The 23,074-nt window shown below is 38.7% G+C and overlaps 3 protein-coding genes across 3 annotated transcripts in view; 2 read left to right on the forward strand and 1 right to left on the reverse strand.

The window, feature by feature from the left end:
• Nucleotides 1-3,236: 3,236 nt before the first annotated feature.
• Nucleotides 3,237-23,074, forward strand: part of LOC310649208 (olfactory receptor 2AP1-like) — a gene marked incomplete at its 3' end in the record, with an annotated part of 49,915 nt that continues 30,077 nt past the window's right edge. The window contains exon 1 of the mRNA XM_083377514.1: nucleotides 3,237-3,464. Coding sequence (XP_083233640.1) covers nucleotides 3,248-3,464 — 217 coding nt within the window. The 5' untranslated portion in view covers nucleotides 3,237-3,247. The remainder of the gene's footprint in view (nucleotides 3,465-23,074) is intronic.
• Nucleotides 10,512-11,465, forward strand: LOC310649209 (olfactory receptor 5B21-like; the record flags this gene model as incomplete). The annotated part of the gene is made up of 1 exon (XM_083377515.1): nucleotides 10,512-11,465. The coding sequence occupies one exon, from the start codon at nucleotides 10,512-10,514 to the stop codon at nucleotides 11,463-11,465; it is 954 nt and encodes a 317-aa protein (XP_083233641.1).
• LOC310649212 (olfactory receptor 5G9-like) lies at nucleotides 21,160-22,047 on the reverse strand (the record flags this gene model as incomplete). Its single annotated transcript, XM_083377517.1, has 1 exon — nucleotides 21,160-22,047. The coding sequence occupies exon 1, from the start codon at nucleotides 22,018-22,020 to the stop codon at nucleotides 21,160-21,162; it is 861 nt and encodes a 286-aa protein (XP_083233643.1). The 5' UTR covers nucleotides 22,021-22,047.

A 23,074-nucleotide genomic window follows, 5' to 3' on the forward strand; every position in this document is an offset into this window, starting at 1 on the left:
GAGCTCTCAGCTCATAAGGGTTGTATTCTTTGGGGGAACATGGTCATTGTTCCCACCTCATTAAGGGACAGGGTATTGCAATCACTTCATGAAAGTCATCCAGGTATTGTTCCCATGAAAACTTTGGCACGAAGCTATTTATGATGGCCAGGATTAGATAAAGCCATTGAGGCTCAAGTACATTGGTGTTACACATGCCAGCAATCTAGGCCTGAAATGTCACACGTTCCTGTCCAAAGGTGGGAGGAGACACACCCACCCTGGTTGAGGATTCATATAGACTTTGCTGGGCCCTTTCAGGGACAGCTCTTTCTTATAGTGGTCGATCGACAGCCACTCTAAATGGCAAGAAGTTATACCAATCTCAAATATGTCTACTGCTAGGACCATCCAGGTGCTTAGGAAACTCTTTGCAATGCACGGGCTACCGGATGTCATAGTATCCGTTAATGGGGCCCAATTTACTGTGGCAGAATTTCAGTCTTTCCTGAGGGAAAACCTCATTAGGCATGCAACATCGGCTCCATTTCACCCATCTAGTAATGGTCAAGCTGAACAAATGGTGCGCACCACGAAAGAATCATTGAAATGCATAGTGACTGGTACCACAGACTGGCCGACTTTTTGCTCTGCCAACATTCCACACTGTGCACAGCAATGGGCAAAAAAGCAGCAGAGCTGCGCTGGGGAGGTGACTAATCACGAAACTGGACAGGTTGCACCCAGACTGGGTGGCAGCTTAGGCCTTTTGCCCAAAACCCCCAAGGGTGCTGCAAGTGGGTGATGGGGTGTTGGCCTGGAACTATGAGCATGGGAACTTGTGGGGGCCAGGGAAAATAACCAAAATGTCAGGCCCTCTCTCATATGAAGTGGGCCTAGAGGGTGGGCGAGTCGTTTGTCGCCATATCAATCAGCTTACAAAGCATTTTCTAGAAGGGCCACAAAGTGAGGACTTTGTCCCAGATCCCATCCACGGACTGCAAGCAGCCAGGCTGATCAATCCATATGTTCTGAGGTCCCAAGCAGTCAGAGCAACAGGGAGGTGGCTGTAGGGGGGCAAAACCCAGGAATGCAACATGGGGCCCCTGATGGAGAAAGTCAACCAGAACATTACAGCTGCTGTGCTAACTCTGCAGAACAATTGGACTCTGGAGTAGGCTGAACTGAAATGGCCAGCCAGAGAATTCCAAGTCAGACAGACTCGCTTGAACTTATGGACCCTGGTCTACCCAGCCCAGTGGGCAAGCTGGTAGGCCAGGGAGTGCCTGGCTCTCCCAGGCATTCCACGAGGGTTTGCAAGCCTCCTGTGTATTTACAAGATTTTGTTCCAAAATAACTGAGCTATAATGTTGTATCTGTCATTGATTTGCTGTTAGCCAGGAGAGCCTCTGTATTAGTAATTATGGGAAAAAATGTGTACATTGCATATTACTTCTGTATCTCTGTAAAACTTGTAATTGCTATAATCATTCCCTTTTGTTGTTTTAATGTGTGTACATTCTAGTGGGGAGGGGTGTACTGTATTGGGCTTTGTCTTGCTTAGGAATATCACATAGGGTTAATTGCTGGAAGGTTGCTTAAGTAGGGAAGCTGGCTAATGGCTCCCAGCTCCTCAGACAACCCATCTCCAGTTCCGCCATTGGCTGCCTCTAGGGCAGGAATAGGTTGCTTTAAACCTATTGGCCGCCACCTAGAGGCCAGGGTATAAATTGCTGCATTTGCAGCCCTGTTTCTCAGTTCACTTCCTGCAACCAAATAAACAATGATCTTTGCTGAACTCACTCACCTCGTCTCGTCAATCAAGCAACGAACCCAGTATCTAACACTAAGCATGATTAAATCTCAATCTAATTTAATGACTAATAAGAAATTAAAAGCTTTCAGGCATTATTTTAAACTATATACAAAATGCATATGATGTATTTGACATTATTGAGGAGGGGTGGAAATCGGTGCTTTCTTGGTTTATTCAGACATTTTCTGTAGGTCTACATTCAACTCCATATTTACAGATTTTTCCATAGACTACAACTAATAATTGTCCCTATAGTCTTCTTTGATAATTAGTCTCTTGTGAGACTATTTTTTACTGAAGTCAAATGTTTCCCAATGGGAAAGTTTTGTTTGATATGATATCAGATATAAAGAAAAGAATGAGGAACAGACTTATACCATGTACTTTTACATTCATGCAAATGGGCAAAAGAAAGATACTGTACAATTTAATTCCTGGACTATAGGTAATATCAGTAAATAAATTCACCATGATAAAGATATGTGCCACATTGTCTTGTTCATACTCCTTACAAATAATGTATTTTTATTATTAGCTGTAAATCATCTATTGTTTTAAAATGCTTTACTAAGAATGTTTAATTGTTAAAAAGTACCTTAAAATCTTTCAAGTAAATGTGATTTAAAATAATTATGCTCAGATGAACTGAATATATATCCTTTAATTATGGTCAAATGCTAAAAATAGATATTAAAAATTAACCCTGATGGTTATAACAAGTAAGAAAAATAAATTTATTTGCCAGGAGGAAGGTCAGTTCATAAAGACTATGGAGAAAAAGAGGAACAGGCAGGTCATTCTATGACCAACCTGTGCCGAAATGAAGGGTGTTCATAATTTAATTAGTCTACTAATTGGATTTTTTAAAAAGAAATTTTCTCAATGAGAAAACCAGAATCTTTTTTTGTTGTTTGCATTGTAACTTTATTTTATTTATTTAATATGTTCCCACTAGTTTTTATGAAAGTTATGTATATATTTATTTGAAACAATTTCAACACAGCATAAAAATAATTGGATTCATCCTTGAATTCGTTTAAAATGTCTTTTAAGTTTTAACTAGATTCCTTTTCTCTGAAATAGATTTCTGCTTAATGATAGCATTCTGTTCCCATGTTGTTTCCCAAGCTTTATTTCTCATGTGTTATCTGGGAATCAGTTGGAAAATGGAAGCCAAATTTCTCATGTGCCATTCTGAAAGGAAAGTTTAAAATAAATTTTATAAATCAATTTTTTTTCTTTAATTGGAACAAATCTTTGACAGATACTTCTAGAAATATAAACATAACTTAGGAATTTCATGTTTAAAAATATTTCAGGAACCAACATTAACTTATAAGGAACATAATGTGGAGAAATCAGACTGAAATCACAGAATTTATTCTTCTTGGATTTGGAGAACTTCATCATCTGCAGATCTTTCTGTTTTTATTTTTTTTGGTAATATATATCATGACTATGGCTGCCAATATTATTACTATTCTTCTTATCATGAATGATCAACATCTGCATACTCCAATGTACTTCTTTTTGGGAAATTTGTCCTGCTTAGAGATTTTCTACAGCTCAACCATCCTGCCTAGAATTCTAGCTAGCCTTCTGACAGGGGACAAGAAAATCTCTGTTTCAGGTTGTATTACCCAGCTATATTTCTTTGCATTCCTGATTAGTACAGAGTGCTACCTCCTCTCTGTGATGTCATTTGACAGATATTTAGCTATCTGCAAGCCTCTCCAGTATGCAACAACTATGACTATGAGAGTTTGTATTCAATTAGTTCTTGCCTCTTGGTTGAATAGCATGGTATTTACATCTATATTTTTAGGTATGGTCTTAAAAATACAATTCTGTGGTCCACATGAAATTGATCACTTCTATTGTGATTCTCTCCCTCTTGTAAAACTTTCCTGCAATCATATCAACCTTGTGAAAAATGTTACAATAATAGTTTCATTCATCTTTACTTTTCCTCCTTTTCTTTTGACACTGACATCTTATGCATATATTATTATTGCTATCCTGAAAATTCCAACCACTACTGGGAGACAAAGGACTTTTGCTACATGTTCTTCTCATCTGATTGTTGTCTCTATTTTCTATGGAGCGTTAATAATTGTATATCTAATACCCAAAACTGAAAACATTAATCTCAATAAACTAGCTTCTGTCCTTTACACAGTCCTTCCACCCATAGCTAACCCCCTCATTTATAGCCTGAGAAACAAAGATGTCAAAGAAGCCATGAAAAAGGTGATGGCACATATTCTGAAAGTCCCTTTGTGAATTAAAAACTGAAGTCTACATATATTCTTTCCTTTTATGGATAAATGAACAGAAAAATTGTTTTTTGTTTGATAATAGAAATTAGACTGTACAAAATACTTTCCCTGTGACTATTATTTGTCTTTGCTGCATATGGGCTTTGAATGGCATGCTAGATTATATTCCAGCAAAGATAAGGATATCAGGTCAAAAACTGGAAAGGACTACGGAAAATGTTTAATTTAGTTTTATTATTAAATACAATCATTAAAAATATATTAAATTATTAATATATTATCATGGTGATTGCCTCCTGAATACTTAATACTAGTCTACTTCTGTTATATTAAATATTATGTTTTAGTGATTTAAGTATGAGTAAAGTTCATATTAGGGACGTGGTGGCTCAGTGGGTTAGGACACTGAGCTTGTTGATCAGAAGGTCAGCAGTTTGGTGGGTTGAATTCCAAGTGCCGCATAACAAAGTGAGTGCCTGTTATTTATCCCAGCTTCTGCCAACCTAGCAGTTTGAAAGTACGTATAAAATGCAAGTAGAAAAAATAGGGACCACTATGATGGGAAGGTAACAGCATTCCGTGTGCCTTTGGCATTTAGTCATGCTGGCCACATGACCACAGAGACATCCTCAGACAAGCGTTGCTCTTCATCTTTGAAATGGAGATGAGCACGGGCCCCTAGAGTTGGAAATGACTAGCACGCATGTGCAAGGGAACCTTTACCTTTTTAAAGTTCATATTAATGTTTTCACAATCTGCAATCCTCAAGTTTCTCCTCTCCTACTTATCACTATTCCTTTTAGTGATTGGCTTTGACTTTTTATCAATAGAGTGGTAGAACTGATAATTTATATGATCCTCTAGTGTAATTTTTATTATAAAAGCTTCTATCAATATTTTTGACAAAATATTTATGAAATAATATGGCATTTAAGAATTCTAACAAAGCTGTAATTGAAACATGTTTGAATAAACTTTATGTAAGTACATAAAATTTCAAGATACATATATATGGACATTTACAAAACAAATTACAAATTAAAATTCTAATTAAAAATTGATGATGAAATAATTTCAAAATAAATTTAAAACCAAGTAGTCTTCCTGCTGCAGTTTGTGCAAAATGCATTGGTTTGAACAATTATGCCTAAGTAGTTCCCCTCATATCCAAGCTGCATTGGTTACCAGTAACCTTCCAAATACAACTGAAGTTGCATAGGACCTAGTTATCTAGGGAACTATTTGTCATTCAGTGATTTTTGTCCATTTGTTATATAATCATTTTGTAATGTTTAGGCTTCCATTGATTGAATTGTGTCTTCAAGCATGACTCAGGAACTATCCTTTTTATGCCACAACACTTTACTCTGGAATAAAGATTCAGACTCTCCAAGGCTTATTTAATTTAATATTTCAAGGGAGGTTATGTTGTACAGGAAGACGCTGATTCCCTTTGTCACTGCGTTTTTAAAGTTTTGTCAGTAAGCTCGTTGCAGTCTGTTTCTTTGCAAGTTGAATTGTTATCATATCATAGTAACCATGGTGAGTGTCACATGTTCAGCCATGTATTTTGTTTGGTTTTATATTTATTACTATGTGCACATGTCTAAAAAAAAGTTACTTTCTTTTTCTTTTCCTTTGTGCTCTCTGGTGAGATAGACATGTAGTCATGAGTCTTTCTGTTTTTTACAAGTTTCTTTGTAATTAAAAGGTTAATAGTAGAATATATGCTTCAGGTTTTCTTTCTTTTACCTGTTGTTTATCATGCATCAAATGAACCACAGTTCATCACCCTCTAATAGAGTTTTTTTTATTTACTCTTCTGACACCCTTATCTCCTAAATTGGGAGATTACTAGGAGTTTCTCCAATTGTGAACATACTGAACAGATCAGTTGTAGTAGAGAAGATAGCTAGAAGATACTTTAGTGCTAAACTCTATCAGCTAGGTGTTTTATTCTGAATGCTATTTTTTAAATTATTTTCAAACTCTGTCCTTGAAAACTAAAGGGATTGAAGATGATAATCTTCAGCAGATTGTCTACACATTCAGAAAGTACAGTGTTTCCTTTCTATGCTTGCTAGTCAGCAACCCTGTTCTGCAGGGAGCTATGTTATAAAAGTATAGAGAGTATTGTGTCGCAGGTTCACCCATCTATATACATAACAGAGAGATGATCTGAATTTTTCACTGTGCAAGATTCTTGAACTGCAATTTCAGTTGGATGAGGAAATGATTGAATCATGACAAAGACTTCATTCAACAATAGTTCTGAAACAATCATTAACTCAATTTATATTTTTTTTTGCCCTTATGAACAATGGTATTAGATCTTAGTACCGTATTTTCCAGCGTATAAGACAACTGGGCGTATAAGACGACCCCCTACATTTCCTGTTAAATTATAGGGTTTGGGCTATACTCGCCGTATAAGACTATCCCTCTTCCAACGCACACCAAATAAAAATTAAAAAACATCAGATTTGATTTTAATATGGTAATTTTAATTCAAATGCTTATGACATGCAGGTGCTTAGTAGGAAAACTGTCTCTTATAAACATAAGGCTGTTTGTCATCAAACATGTAAACATAAACCAGTGCAAGTGGATTAAACAATCATAATAATCATAATCATAATCATAATCAGAAGAAGAAGAAGAAGAAGAAGAAGAAGAAGAAGAAGAAGAAGAAGAAGAAGAAGAAGAAGAAGAAGAAGAAGAAGTAGTTGGAGGGGACCTTGGAGGTCATCTAGTCCAACCCTATACCTTTTCAGACAAATGGCTGTCCAGTCTTTTCTTAAAAACTTCCAGTGTTGGAGCATTCACCACTTCTGGAGGCAGGTTGTTCCACTGGTTAATTGTTCTAACTGTCAGGAAGTTTCTCCTTAGTTCTAGGTTGCTTCTCTCCTTGATTAGTTTCCATCCATTACTTCTTGTCCTGCTTTCAGGTGCTTTGGAGAATAGCTTGACTCCCTCTTCTTTGTGGCAGCCCCTGATTCCAGCAACCATTCCCTATTTTCCTAATTCACTTTTCCTAATTCACTCTAAAGCTTTCCCTGTGCAGAGCCTTAAGTTACACAAGCTGCCTGCAATTAGTGCAGGTTCGCATCCCACCAGGCTCAAGGTTGACTCAGCCTTCCATCCTTCCAAGGTAGGTAAAATGAGGACCCAGATTGTTGGGGGCAATAAGCTGACTTTGTAATAATGCTGCTGGGGGGGGGTTGAAAGCCCTAATAAACAGGCATATACACAGAATGAAGGCTATTGCTAAGCACATTGATTTGTGCTTTAAATTGTAAGCCACCCTGAGTCTTCGGAGAAGGGCAGGATATAAATGAGATAAAAAAAAAAGACCAAATGGGAGATCCGCTCCAGGTTTTCCAGCCAGCCCGCCCAGTTCCTGAGTCAAATGTGTCCTTAGAGCTAAGCCGGTGCTCTGGCTGCTGCCTTCCCCACCTGCCTTTCAAGTTGGGATATACTACAGCTGCTCTTCAACTTTAGAAGAAAAGATGCCCAGACCCCAGCCTGTAAAAAATCAGACTGCAGCTTCTTCTCCAATTGGTTTCGCTTTCCCTGCGCAGACTAAATGGGAGATCTGCTCCAGGTTTTCCAGCCAGCCCTGTCCCTACATTTTCAGCACCCAGCGTATAAGATGACCCCTGACTTTTGAGAAGATTTTCATGGGTTAAAAAGTAGTCTTATACGCCGGAAACTACGGTAACATGAAAATGAGAAAATACTAAATAAATCAGAATAGTGATACATCAATTCTAGCATCCTATTTTTGTAACAAGAACTTTACAGAAATTCTGCATGCAGAATTGTAAGTTAATTTCTCCCCTATTGTTTCCAATCAATAATCTAAAATAGAATAGGTTAATAATAAAATGATATATTGAGTAAGGATTTTGGCAATTACCACAATCTATGATATTACTCCAAATGTAATTTAGACGCTATAACAAATTTAAACAGAGTTAAGCATTCCCACTTCAGTCATTACTCAAAATCTCCTAAGACATTTTTAATAACACCCAAAGGGATATTTCTTTAATAAAATCTCTGATCTCATACGAGTGAAGGAGAACAGAATAGCACATGTTGAATGAATAAAATGTAGTAAGTCATTGTATCTTTATATGAATGTCTGTCACATAATACTTTTCATTAAGCTTTCTGAATTACTGTATGGTTATGATTTAGCTGGAACACAGCAAAGAAACCAACCCTGTTCGTTCTGATGGATTCACACCCCCTAAGTAAATTAGTGAGATTTATTTATTTATTTGTCCCTAGATTTCTTTCTCATGAAGAAGTGAATTGTAGTCAGCAACACAAGGATCTTGAAGTTAATTCTGCTTACTTTATCTCTAATTTAATCAAAGACTCATTATTGTGAAAAGAGAAATGCATCATTTATATATTGTTTAATATATTTATTGATATGTGTAGCACAAGATAAATTTTAATTACTTAAATATATTTACTTCACCACCAAACATAATCCACAATTATCCATTCTTGAAATTTGTCAAATGTATCTTTGTTGTATCTGTTTTTATGTAGATGTAGATGTTTTTATGTAGATGTTTTACACTCCTTATGTTTTACCCATTAATATAATATAATTACAGCTAATTTTTATAACATTTTTCTAGAAATGAGTAGGGGTAAAGTATTTTCATGGTTTATATTTGGCACAAAGTTTATGTATATACATCTCTTTTCCTACTATCTCTATCTTTATCTCTTTCATTTCTATTAGATTCTTTCAATATAGTAAAAAAGTATCCAAAAATCAAAAAAGAGATAAAAAGAAGTACATTTTTAAAAAGAAAACATATAATGCCCTTCTTTTAACTGAAATCATCGTCTTAATTTTTTTATGAACATAATATGTTTTCAGTCTAAGTAGTAACTACTCTTTTTATTCTCTTAGGGGTCATCTTTGGCTATTAAAGAGATCTATTTAAAAACATGCATTTTTAAATGCATTGCTGAGAGATAATACAAGCAAGCAGTATAAAGGAGGTAAATGATTAATTTATGTGTATGTGAATATAGTTCTGTGTTTATAAGGATAACTCTGTTCTGAATGTATTACTTTTTAGAATACGTAAGTGAAATAAATATGCAGGCCTAATATAAAATAGAGTAGAATAGAATAGAATAGAATAGAATAGAATAGAATAGAATAGAATAGAATAGAATAGAATAGAATAGAATAGAATAGAATAGAATAGAATAGAATAGAATAATAACTTTACTGTCACTTTGGATGTATACTAATTTGTATACATTAAAATGAAATTTCATTACATACAACTTTCGAAGGATCACTACCTCCAATGTCTTTATAGTGACTTTGTTATTACATTCTTAAATATTAGCTGTGAAAGAAGCTGATTATTAGTAGAGATGAAATTGGAAAATATCATATTTTAATGATGTGTAATTATATTAATAACAATTTCAGTGTCCCCACTTAATGAAGGAGTGGGGTTAAAAAAAGTCAAAGGGAAACAGAGAACAAACTAAAATTCTAATAACTGAAATGGAGAGGAAGTTCTGCATACAATCACAATATTTTAGATTTTTATACAACATGGAAGGTCAGAAACAGATAGGGGCTAAAAGAGAGAGTAGAGAGTAGAAAAGTCTAGTTCTATTAATTCACTTCCAGTTTCTAGATTAACACATCTGGATTCAACTCATGATGTGAAAAATTTAAGCTAAATACTTAATTGCTTATGCTTTGTGGTGTGAAGCTAGATCAATACCCCACACTAAAATAAAATCCATATTTTATTCAGATATATTTGCACTAAGTTAATTGTGAGCCTATGTGTGACTAAAAATGTGTTTTATTAAACATGCAATTCTTTTTCAGAGTCTTCAAAATAGTAATTATAGTTTTTTTTAATATATATACATTTAGTTAAATCAGCTTTTCCTAAGAGACCTGAATACAGATGCCTATCAAGCTGTTCTCCATGCCAGTTGAAGATTGTAAGATTTGATATGTATCTCATCTGTGCACTTCCAGATTTGATAAAATTGCACTGGAAAAAACATTTATTCTAAAATTAGAGATTTGAAATTGTATGTGCGTGCCAGAATTTATATAAATATTTCATGTTCAAATTGTTTAAATAATAACTTCAGATATTTATTATGCGAAACATAGTGAACAGGAGACAAATTATTACTATAGAATTTTTCATCTTGAGATTTTGGAAGTTTCATCTTCTGCACATATTTCTGTTTAAAATACTTCTAGACATCGACACTATAATTCTAAATTCCAGCAACCCTCTCTCTTTTATGATAGTGACTGATCAGGATGCATATATACTGTTATTGTATTTTCTGGGTAATGTGTGCAATATTATACAGTTATTTCAAATATTCTCCTTATAGTTTTTATATATGGTATAATGAATGCACTGCAGAGGAATCAAACTGAAATTACTGAATTTATACTTTTGGGATTTGGGGAGCTCCAACATCTGCAGATCTTCCTGTTCCTAGTTTTTTTAGTGATCTTCATTTCAACTATGGTGGGCAATTTCCTTACACTTCTTGTGATTGTGATTGATCAATGCCTGCACACCCCAATGTACTTCTTTTTGGGAAATTTAGCCTGTTTGGAGATGATATATAGTTCAACCATTCTTCCCAGGATGATAGCTGCTCTCGTGACTGGAGACAACACCATCACTGTAAAAGGATGCATCACACAGTTTTATTTTGGTTCATTCCTGGTTTGTACAGAATGTTATCTCCTTTCTGTAATGTCTTATGACCGTTTCTTAGCTGTTTGCAAGCCTTTACATTATGCAACTGTTATGAATAGCAAGGTATGCATACAGCTAGCGGCAGGCTCATGGCTCAATAGTATTTTAGCCATATCCCTGTACTTGGGCTTGATTTTACAATTGCAGTTTTGTGGACAAAATGAAATTGACCATTTCTTTTGTGAGGCTCTCCCACTGCTGAAACTCTCCTGCAGTGACACATTTCTGGTAAAGCTTGTGACTTTCACTGTGGTTTTTATCATCACTTTCCCTCCTTTTGTTTCAACTTTGATCTCCTATATCTATATTATTGTTGCCATTCTGAAAATCCCATCTACCACAGGCAGACAAAAAGCTTTTTCTACTTGCTCTTCTCACTTGATTGTTGTCTGTACTTTCTATGGAGCCATTGTGATTGTATATCTCATACCAAAAACAGAAGAAGTGAGAGATTTCAATAAGATTTTTTCTCTCTTGTACACGGTCCTGCCTCCTTTACTCAATCCCCTCATATACAGCCTGAGAAATAAGGATGTCAAAGGTGCTCTGAGAAAGATTGCAGGAAAACTGTTAGATGGACAATGTATAAATTAGTGATCCAAAACCTGATAGACATTTACATGAACATTAGTTTGTGATTGTTGATTTTGCTTAAATGGTACATGATTGTCTATGGAATGAATTATTAAATTGAGTTTATTTGTTTATTTGTTTATATATTTATGAAATCTATTTGCTGCCCATCTTGTATCCAATAACTCTTGTATCCAACAACATTTAAATTACTCTAAGTTCATTTCCTCCTTGCTTCTAGAATATATTCCATGATATGCCACCCAAATTCAAATGTATCTCTGGCCTGAAAATGGTTGCGGGACTTTGATATACTGTAGATTAGTAGATTGTAGAGTTCAAACTTTGATTAATGCAGAGGATTTGTAACTAGGGCATCACTTCAAAGATCTTGAATGGCCCTTAATTGTTGGGAATGAGGATCTAGATTATAAAAAACCACACAAACAAACATAAAAAATCAACACAGTAACTCCTACCACTCCAAACAACAATGCATCTTCAAACATTCATACAGAACATTTCTGGCCTCATATAGCCCCCAATACTTGTGGGGGAAGCCACTTTTTCAAAGCTTTTTTGAAGGCTTAGATGGTAGGAATCTTCTGAATGTCAGAGGAAAGGGTGTTCTAAAGAGAAGAGGTAGCAATCAAGGAGGCATGCTACCCATTACATGGCAACATTGAGGGAAGAGCCTGGAACATCCACTCTGTAAGACCTATTTGAATAGTGAGCGAAAAACAGAGAGAGGCCATCCTACAAATAATTGGTATTCCAGGCTTTAAACATGATAACCAGGATCATGAATCACAATAAAAAAGAAACTGGAAGCCAGAATTGTTCACACAATAGTGGCATGTACATGTGTAAAATCTGAGGCACCCAGAACTGTGTGTGCCAGCAACCCAGCTAGGAAGTGATCATGAGTGATTAAGCAAGTCTCTTGGTTGAAGAATGGATATAATTAGAGTACAAGATGAATCTGTGCAAAGACTCCATCTTTCACAGCTGTTCATTGAGCAGAAGACATGAGTCCAGGATGATGCACACATGTTTTGTCTGAGGAATGTAAACCCACCAGGAGTCAAATATTCAGAACCAGAACCATCAACCTGGTTGATCCTGCCAGTAGCACTTATCTCATATATTAAGCCATGGATGTTTTAACATGTGTATGATAGTAAAAACATGAATGTCTCATTAAAACGTTATGGTTTGGTTTTGGGAGTCATTCAGAGTTTGCTGTAAGATTTGTGCTTATATAAATGTTTTAAATATTAATGTTTCAGATGACAGATATATAGACACAGACAGACAGATGCTCAAAGGCGCTCTTTCTTGCTAGGATTGAGTTGAAACTGATTCCACTCATCCAAATGTTTGAAAAGTCAAGTTACTGGGACAGCAACCAAACAACATTGCTTAGTCAACCAGAGTTGGAGATGTATAACTGTGAATCCTCAACATAGTGAGGATAATTCATAACATGTCTTCAGATGTCTTTTCCCAGCAGTTTCATTTAAATGCTTAAAAAAAGAATTGAAAAACATGAACTACTAAGAAACTTAGTCTAGGACTAAGCATCTCATATTCCACCAATACCAAGTAGAATCTTTAACAGACAGAGGAGAACTGGTATAAACAGTGTCCCCACTCACAACCTCCAGAGCCTGTTCAGAAGAGTACTGTCGGGCCTCGGCAGCCCGGCACACGAAGGGGGGGCCCCTCCACCCCCCCGGCACACCCGGCTCCCCTCCCACCGAACCCACCTGGTTCCAGCGCGGCCCGGAGAGTCCGGAGGCCCGCGACGCCCCTCCCGCCGTCTCCGGACGCGCCGCGGCTGCTTTCTTCGCCCGGCGGCGCATCGTTAAGCGGCTCCCCGGCGTGGAAGGCTCCGAGTCCCGAGCCTTCTCTTCTGGGCAACGGACCCCGGCCTGCGGCCTGCCCGGTGGAGGCCTGAGCCGGCTCGATGTCTCTGCGGCCTGGGAGGATTCGGGAGCTGCGGCCTCACGGTGGACTGCGTCAGACTCCGACGCCATGCCTGCGCGGGACTGTGGGGCAACGCTGTTAGGGGATGGGTCCCTCCCCCCTACGGTGTCCGGGTGGCTGGGTGACAAGGGGCTTCGGGGGTGGGTGCAGCAGGGAGTGGGTGAGGGAAAAGGGCACGGTGGTGGCGACACATTGGGGGGGCCTTACCTGCCTGGGCGACGGGCGAAAGGCCTTGTAGGGGAGGGGTGGGGAAGTTATAGGGAATGGGAGGGCGGAGGCATGTTTGGGTGGAGTTTGGGTGGGGTTTTTGGATGTGTATATAGCAGCGTTGGTTGCAGATAGCAGCCAACGCTGGCTTTGTTTCTCGTTGCGGCTATTGCTCTGAAGAATAAAGTGCTTCTAGACTGCAGCAGAAGTCTCTCGTTCCTGTGTTCGGCACCAGCCCTGCTTGTTGCAGGACGAGGTTTGACAGAAAGCCAGCGTTGCACTAGCATTGCGGCCCTACTGCCTTTCAGCTGTGTTCCGTTTGTGCGCCATGGCGGAGGGTGTGCAAGGGGCCGTGTTGGAGACTGCTTCGGAGGAGGCTGGCGTGGCCGGGGCGGAGGTGACAACCCCTGTGGAGAGGGACGTGGAGGACGTCCAACCTGTTGTGAGGCCCAAAGTGCGGGACGTGCAACCAACAGACCCTGCGGTGGAGTCCCAGGGCGCTAGTAGCCAAACCCAGGGGGGGGAGTGGTGGCTGAGCTCGATCCTGGGGCGCACGGGGCCCGAGCAAGGACGAACGGCCCGGCCCGGTGGGGCTCCACTGGGTTGGAGGGAGCGTCGGCTTACCGATGATGATGGCGAGGAATACAGCTATTCAACTGCACCCGGGAGCCAAACTATGGACGTGCTGCGCGAAAGGTTCGGAGAAGTCGGGGCACATGACGGCGGTTCCTGGGGAGCCATGGCCCCTGAAGAAGACACGGGACAGTGGTCTCTTGGGGGGGCACCCAGTCAGTCAGCAACGTCCCGTTTCCGACTGGCTAGCCCAAAGTTCAAGGTGCCTGGGGAGGGAGGCGTTCGGGGCCCATCCACACGAGCACAAGGGGGGCGTGAAGCTTGGCCAATGCCTGATCGGGGCCCTGGACGTCCTGCACCCAGGTCGGTGGGGGTGTCCCAGGCTCAGACCCGTCCACCTGTTGGGCATTGGGGACCGGGCGTGGTGTGGGGACCCCCACCGCTCACTACCACCTATGATGGGCATCCCGACCGCCTGGCTATGTTCCTAGGGCAGGTGATTAACCATCTGGACGGGTACGCCCATGCCTATCCTTCACAGTGGGCGATGGTGGTGGCGGTCACCGCGTGCCTTCAGGGAGAGGCTGCAACCTGGGCAGCGGACCTCTACAGTGACCACGCCCGCGAGCTCGGGGACGTGGGGCTGTTCTTGGAAGCCCTACGTGTCCGCTTCGAGGATGTATCCCGCTTACATCGCGCGGAAGCGGAAGTGTTAGCCATCAGGCAGCGAGGACGACCGGCAGAGGAGTACGTGCTCGAGTTCCGCAGGGTTGCGGGCAGGTTACGCTCGTGGCCCGAGCGCTTGTTGGTGCACCACTTCTGGGCCGGTCTTGATGGAGCTCTCCGGCGGGCATGTGTGGTGCGGGGGGTTCCTGCACGGCTTCAGGACTGGTTCCGGGTGGCGGTGGAGCTGGACATTGGGTTGCAGGACACCCGGGTCAGACCAGTAGCGGCCCCTGGAGCCTGGAGGACCCCGGAGGGGCCGAAGACAGAGAGCCGGAAGCCCGTGGCGGCGGCGACACAACCCGGCCCCCCACCGGCGCCCCGTCCAACAATCCGTTGCTTCCGCTGCGACCAACCGGGCCATCGGGCGGTGGACTGCCCGTTACCTCCGCCGCGACCGGGGCCCAACCCCCCGGAGGCGCTAGTCCCGACCCCCAGAAGAGCTGCAGAACGCTCCAGAACAGCGTACCAGGTGGCCGACAAGACACCCCGAACGTCGACACCGATACGTCCAGTGGGCCTGGCGGATGGACGAACGGACACGTCCGACGGCTCTGAGGATCACGAGTACGAGGAGGACCCGATGGTAAGCGCTCCGGTGTGCCCTTTTGTGCTGCCCGTGGTGTTGATAAGCCCACGAACGGGTGAGAGGAGGGAGTGTAAGGCTCTGATTGATACAGGCAGCACACGCTGCCTTATTAGCCTGATGATGGCAAGGGAGGCCGGTATTCCCCTTCAGCGGCTCCCCAAACCTATCCGATTTCAGCAGGTAGACGGGTCTCTTTTGGGTGGAGCACCCATTACGCATGTAACGGCACCGGTGAGGATGGAATTGGGTACACACTGGGAGACTCTCCGGTTTGTCGTGGTGCCGTCTATGACGGAGGCAGTCATCCTGGGGCTTACGTGGACTGCAGCAGAAGTCTCTCGTTCCTGTGTTCGGCACCAGCCCTGCTTGTTGCAGGACGAGGTTTGACAAGTACCATGTTGGATGTATTGAATGGTGTTGAGAGATACCTTCTGAGCCCTCAGGAGGTTATTCACAACTACAACCAAAGTCTGTCTCAGTGCAGTAATCTACCCTGAAAAGTGTACAGACAGTCCACTTCATATAGAGTGCTAACCACCAGCTCAACTATCTTCCCCCAATAGGGAAGTTTGAAAAGCAGGAGAAAATTGTTTTAACAACTTGTTGTTGTTTTTTTCTTTTTAAAAAACGTGGACAGTTTATTTGAGATATACTGTATCTTTAAGGAAGCTGTCCAGGCTGTTATATAGAAGATGCAATCTTAGAGCAAAACTTTTGGAAAAAAAATAATGGCAGGCTTATTGTACTGAATTAGGGTTGATAATGTTGCAGAATCCAATCTGAATCAATCACCGGGATGAGAGGCTTAGTCTCCCAAGCTTTCAGAACCATGCTGGAATCCATCCTCAGGGAACTTCTCTGTACCAAAATGGTACAAGTGAGCCAAAGTTAGTTACTTTTAAAAATATTTGGATACATTTTTATCAGCTGCCTCTTAAAAACAGAAATGAATAAAGCTGAAAAACTTTATGCTATTATTGAGAAGAAAACAAAAAGTGCAGAAGGAAGACAAAGAAAAGAGAAAAATGTGTCCAAATGAACAGCCAATATTCAAATATACATACTTTCCCATAAATATCAATAGAGTTTAAATATGGTAGATCAGTGATGGCGATCCTTTTAGAGACTGAATGTCCAAACTGCAACCCAAAACCCACTTATGTATCGTTGGGTGCCAGGTTGGCGTGGCCCATTGGGTAGGTGTGGCTGCGGTGGTAACAGCAGACTGGGTGAGACTAAAAAGTTAAATCAATCAATTCCAACTTTGTGAGATCTTTTTTTCCCCACAAGAAATTGAAATTGATTGATTGAATCTTTTTTTTTCACACAGCGGCTGAGGCCTAAAGCGAAAAGGTTTTATAAAACCCAGCAGAAGGCCTAGGACTGGGGCGATGGAACACGTGCCCAGAGAGAGGGCTCTGCGTGCCACCTGTGGCACGCGTGCTATAGGTTCACCACCACAGTGATAGATATTACCAAATTTATTTGTACCAGCTTTTTGTAGTTCTGATATTTCTAATCATCTATGTTTCTACTGTAGCTGCAATTTTTTTCATCATTTTCCACATATAATTGCTGAATACTGCACACTGTCAAGTATTTCTTCCTGAAAATTTGGTCTTGTTTAGAGATAATATATATTTCAATCTCACTGCCCAAGATGCTGCCAACTTTTCTGAAAGGAAATAAAATCATTTATCTAAAATGATGTATTGCACAATGGGGTATTTCATCTCTTTGCTGGTTAGATTGGAATATTAAAAAGATAACAATGATATAATGATAAAATATATAATGAAGATTAAAAATAACTACTTTAGGTCAACTTTTTGGAAATCAGCATTAGGGCATATCAAAATTGAATTGCTTTTAAAAGTTAATGATTTGGGAAATTAGCTTTCCATTGCAATAGCAGTAAACTTTGGTGTTGTATTATATGATTAATTGCTTAATAGCATCCTGGTTTCCTCATGAACTTCAGAAAATGCCTGCAGGTTAATATGAAATTGAAGAAAACAGATTTATGAATAAAAATATGCAGATTAATTTAGATCAGATTGATTAACCATTAAACATAAATGGATTGGAGAACAATTTTTATTTCTTCATATAAAGTTGAAATAAATTTTTCTCCTTCTATTCCTCAATCTATTTTGCTTTCCATCATGTTATATTTATCCATATTCCTATGACTGTTTTCTTGTATTCTAAGCAAATCCTGTTCATAGACATTTCCCATTGTGCAAGACATTGATAAAATTTGCATAATCCAATGCAAATAAAAATTTGTGAATGGTTAAAATTCTGATTCTCCACAGAGGAAGCCATCCTTATTTTATTTCTAGACAATATCAAATCAATGTCTGATGAAATTCTTGAATAAATTTTATTTGGAAAATTAAAGTTAAAATAAAAAGGTAAAGGTTCCCCTGCACATGCATGCTAGTCGTTTCCAACTCTAGGGGCCAGTGCTCATCTCCGTTTCAAAGCTGAAGAGCCAGCACTTGTCCGAGGATGTCTCTGTGGTCATGTGGCCGGCCTGACTAGACACCAAAGGTGCACGGAACGCTGTTACCTTCCCACCGTAGTGGTCCCTATTTTTCTACTTGCATTTTTACATGCTTTCGAACTTCTAGGTTGGCAGAAGCTTGGACAAGTAACAGGTGCTCACTCTGTTATGCGGCACTTGGGATTTGACCTGCCAAACTGCTGACCTTCTGATCAACAAGCTCAGCATCCTAACCCACTGAGCCACCACATCCCTATAAGTTAAAATACAAACTCCTAAAAGAAAAGAAAAAGTAAAAGTAAAAGAAATTTTACAAAAACAAAGCAAAGATAGACAAAACATTAGAAAAGAAAAAAGGGCATTAAAAAAACCAAAAGACAAAAAAATATATACATAAATTATTCTTCCTAGTTGAATACTGATAAATATTTTGAAATAAACATCTCATTTATTTTGTGATCTATTTGCATCAAAGACATTTTTATTTTTTATTTTATGCAATACAATATTGTAATGATCAATATCACAACAATAAAACTTATTTACTTCACTACTCAGTACAATTATTTATAATTTGAAGTAAAAGTATATAAAAATCTAAACTATTCAACACACATGTGAATACACACACACACACACACACACAATTTTAACTTGAGAGATCAATTCTGACAATTTGTCCAAAGACATCAATCAAATGCATCAAAATCAAAATCAAAGTTATGATGCTGAAACATAAATTATCAGCAGCATTATTACAAATTTATTTCCTAATGAATTAAACAAAAATCCATAGATATTATAATCTTGTTTAAAAGGACAAGATAAAGGTTATGAACAAATCACAAAGTAAACAACTAGTTCAATCTTTGCTTTAATTGATTTGATTTGCTGTCCGTCTCATTTTGAAGTGATTGAGCAGCTTAAAACATTTAAAGCATTAAAAATTATTTTATTTATTTTATTTTAATCCCATTTATATCCCGCCCTTCTCCGAAGACTCAGGGCGGCTTACAATTTAAAGCACAAATCAATGTGCTTAGCAATAGCCTTCATTCTATGTATATGCCTGCTTATTAGGGCTTTCGCCCCCCCCCAGTGGCATTATTACAAAGTCAGCTTAATTGCCCCCAACAATCTGGGTCCTCATTTTACCTACCTCAGAAGGATGGACGGCTGAGTCAACCTTGAGCCTGGTGGGATGCGAACCTGCACTAATTGCAGGCAGCTGGTGTTACTTAAGGAGGCATTAGCCCACTGCTCCACCAAGGCTCTATAGAAGATAACTATTTCTAAAATAATAAAAAAGGAATTACAATCAAAGATAAAAATAGAATTTAAAAAAATGGGAGGGAAGGATGCACAGGTGTTTTGGGATTGCCTCTTAATTCGTTAACCACCTCCAATGTAATGCTTCCCCATTCTCCAAGCCATCTTCCAGTCAGGTCTTCAAGACCTTATGGAAGGTCGGAAGGTGGTAGCCAATCTTAACTCAGGGGTAATGCATGTATAATAAAATCTAATTCTCAAAATTGCTTACAATTAAATGCTATATACACACACATACCAATTAATAATAAGAATACAACAGTGTTGTATTTGTTTCATTTTAATTAGGTATAGATCACTGAGACAGACTTTGTTTTTCTTTCTTTCACAAAAGCCATTTTATTATGCAAAATTAAAATTCTATTTCTTGTCATCTTAATGCTAATTCTATTATTGTTTCTATTTTCCTGCTGAAGTACTTCCCACCTATCCTACCATAGAATCTTCCTATTAGTATAAATTTACAATTATTATTTTTTTATAATTTAGGGGGCATGTTGGTTCAGTGGTTACAGACGCTTAGCTTGTCAACTAGAAAGCTGACAGCCTGTGTTTGAGACCCAAGTGCTAACAATGGGATGAGCTCTTCTTACTTGTCCCAGCTCCTGCCCACCTAGCAGTTAGAAAGCATGTATATGTGAATAGATAAATATATACCACTTTGGTGAGAAGGTAACAGCATTCCATGTCCCTTTGGAGTATGTTCATGCTGGCTACATGACCACAAAAAATGCTGGCTCTCTCATACAAGAAACAGAGATGAGCATCGCACCCTAGAGCTAACTGGACAGGGAAATCTTTACCTTTATAATTTAATGTATACAGGTCCATCTCTATGTTATGTCGATACCATTATGTTTGTAGCAATATATTTTCCTCTTTTCTATTTTCTAGTTCTTTGAATCTTTGGTATTTCTCAGACTTTCAGTTCTTACAGCCAAACTCAGCTCTTTTGCACTTGAAAATCATTTTCATTTCTCGGTAGACTTCCAAATGGGCCAATCACCCCAGCATTCACATTCCTATCTTCCTGGAACTGGTTTTGGGAACTCTCCATCTGGCTTGTTTTAGTTATTCTTTTTGCAGATTCTGGTCCAGCTCTTTTGACATCTTATTTTTTAAATCTCCATCTCTCATGGGTCTTGCAGCTCCAATATTTGTGTTTCTTTCACCATCCAGGGCCTTCCATTGAATTGTTTGCTGCTTCGCTTTGTACTGAAGATTTTCTCCCTACTTCTTTACTGGCTTCCTAGCTCAACTCATTTTTTATTTTTGTCCATTTTATGGGATCCACAATTAAAATGAAACCTGGTTGTTTTAACACTAAAAGTCTGGAGCTCAGGAAGGAAAGGAAAATGCCTGCTCAATCTGCATTGGGAGTTAATTCTGAAATAATAGAATTATTAATAATATGATTGTACTAAAAGTTTGGTATAATGTAAACCCATTTCTTTCCTCAAAGGCAAAACCAGAGAAAGGTGAGCAAAAGTTCCAACTTTATAATCAAAGCCAATTCTGACAATAGTTTCTGAAAATTGATAGTTTGGTTAATTCACATTTTGTGATGAGGAATGCTCAGAAAGAGCATTTTAGTCCCTAAAATAAGTTTTGTTTATTTAAAGCATGTGCATGTATGTGTAGATATAGACATATGATCTTAAAATTTTCTGTTTCCCCATCCCAAAAGAAGTGGAAAAAGTCTTTTTCTAAAAACATTTTTATTCACATGAAAAGAGGACTATCCACCTCCACTTGTGTCTGTTTCTCTTCTTCCCAATTTCTTTCCTACATTTCATTCATTTTCTTTTAACATTAACCAGGCCTCTCAACATATTCTGGATTATATTGAAAATTGCTACTTTATTTTTTACTCTTCTCAAAGCCTTCTTTACGTCTTTGTTTCTCAGGCTATATATGAGGGGGTTAACCAACGGTGGAAGAATTGTGTACAAAAGAGAACAAAGTTTGTTCATTGAAGAGGATGGTGGCAAAAGATACACAGTTATTAAAGAACCATAATAAATGGAAACAACAATGAGGTGGGAAGAACAGGTAGAGAAGGCCTTTTTCCTTCCAGTAGTGGATGGAATTCTTAAGATGGCTATTATAATATATATATAGGATACCAAGGTTATTAGAAATGGAGGCATAGTGTAAATAAATAACAAGGTTAAATTAACATGTTCCACCAAATATGTGTCACTGCAAGAAAGTTCTTTAAGTGGCACAGAATCACAAAAGTAATGATCAATTTCATTAGGACCACAGTATTTTAATTGCAGCATCGCAGTAATTATTACAGAAATGCCTATAAAACCATTTGTCCAAGACACTGCTGCTAACTGGACACATTTCCTACTATTCATAACTATTGCATAATGCAGTGGTTTACATATGGCTAAGTACCTATCATAAGACATCACAGATAGCAAATAACATTCTGCCCCCAAACAATAGCCGAAAAAAAATAATTGCAGGAAACAATTGCTGAATGAAATTGCCTTTCCATCCCTTAAAAGTGTAGTCAATAATATGGGACTAAGAGTTGAGCTGTAGCAGATCTCTAGGCATGCCAAGTTACAAAGGAAGAAGTACATGGGTGTGTGAAGATTTTGGTCAATCACAACAAGAACAAAAATGAGAAGATTTCCTGTCATTGTGAAAATATAGGTAAGGAGGAATGCCAGAAAAGGAAGGATCCACAGATGTTCCAAATTTTGGAATCCCAGGAGAATAAATAGAGTGACATGAGTTTGGTTTTCTCTTTGTTCCTCATCCATTCTTAACTTTCTTTTCCATGAGTCTATTCAGATAAATGCAATATTATAATATGAAACAATGTCCAATGTCAATGCACTTTTTCATTTTGAATAATTAGAAATTAAAAGGTAAAGACATATCTGAGTCAGGTTTGATTTCTGATGTCTAAGGTAGACATAGCCATGTGAATCATTTCATTGCAGTTCAGAAGTGTCTTGTAATTCTCTTTTTCTGAAATATTTGTTGACTTCCTGGTCTCATCTACTTTCCAGGTATTCCCTGAAAGGAAACATGGGTATAGCCTAAATCTTTGTATCTTGTATCTCATACAGAAAATATATCTCCAAATTTCATATATAGCCTGTATTATTGATTTAATTATCCTTTGCTCTGGGAAAATAATAACCATGGTTTACTAGTTTGATAAGCTGTAATTAGCTGGTAAATCTTTCTAAATCACAATATAAACACTGCTGATTTGAGGCCATGAAGTTCCTATTAAAAGTATCTCTTTGGGAGATAGTTATCATTGTAGTCATATTTTAAGTATAATCAGAGTTGAAATTTTAATCATTTAAAGTTCTATGATTTACAATAATTACAACTGATTTTTAAAACCATTATGACTATGTTGATTATGTTGATTATGCTCTAATAAGTACAATTCTGTTCTCTCAAACTTTTTTTTAACTTTCAGGATTAGCCTCATTTTTGTTAATAGCTGCATTCATGCAAATTTGGCACAGAATGAACTGCTAGCATCCCATCCCTTGCTACTCCTGTTGCAAGGTGATCAAACAAATCAAATTCTATGCAGAATTGTAAAACAGATAGAATGGCCATACAAACTAATTCCTGGCAAATCAGATAATCATCTTTGCAAAACAATTAGAACATTGGTTGATATTCATTAGTATTCAGGAAAGATGGGCTGACCTTTCCATCCCTGCA

This window comes from Vipera ursinii (assembly GCF_947247035.1).
Source record: "Vipera ursinii genome assembly, chromosome: Z".
NCBI classification, from domain to species: Eukaryota; Metazoa; Chordata; class Lepidosauria; order Squamata; family Viperidae; genus Vipera; species Vipera ursinii.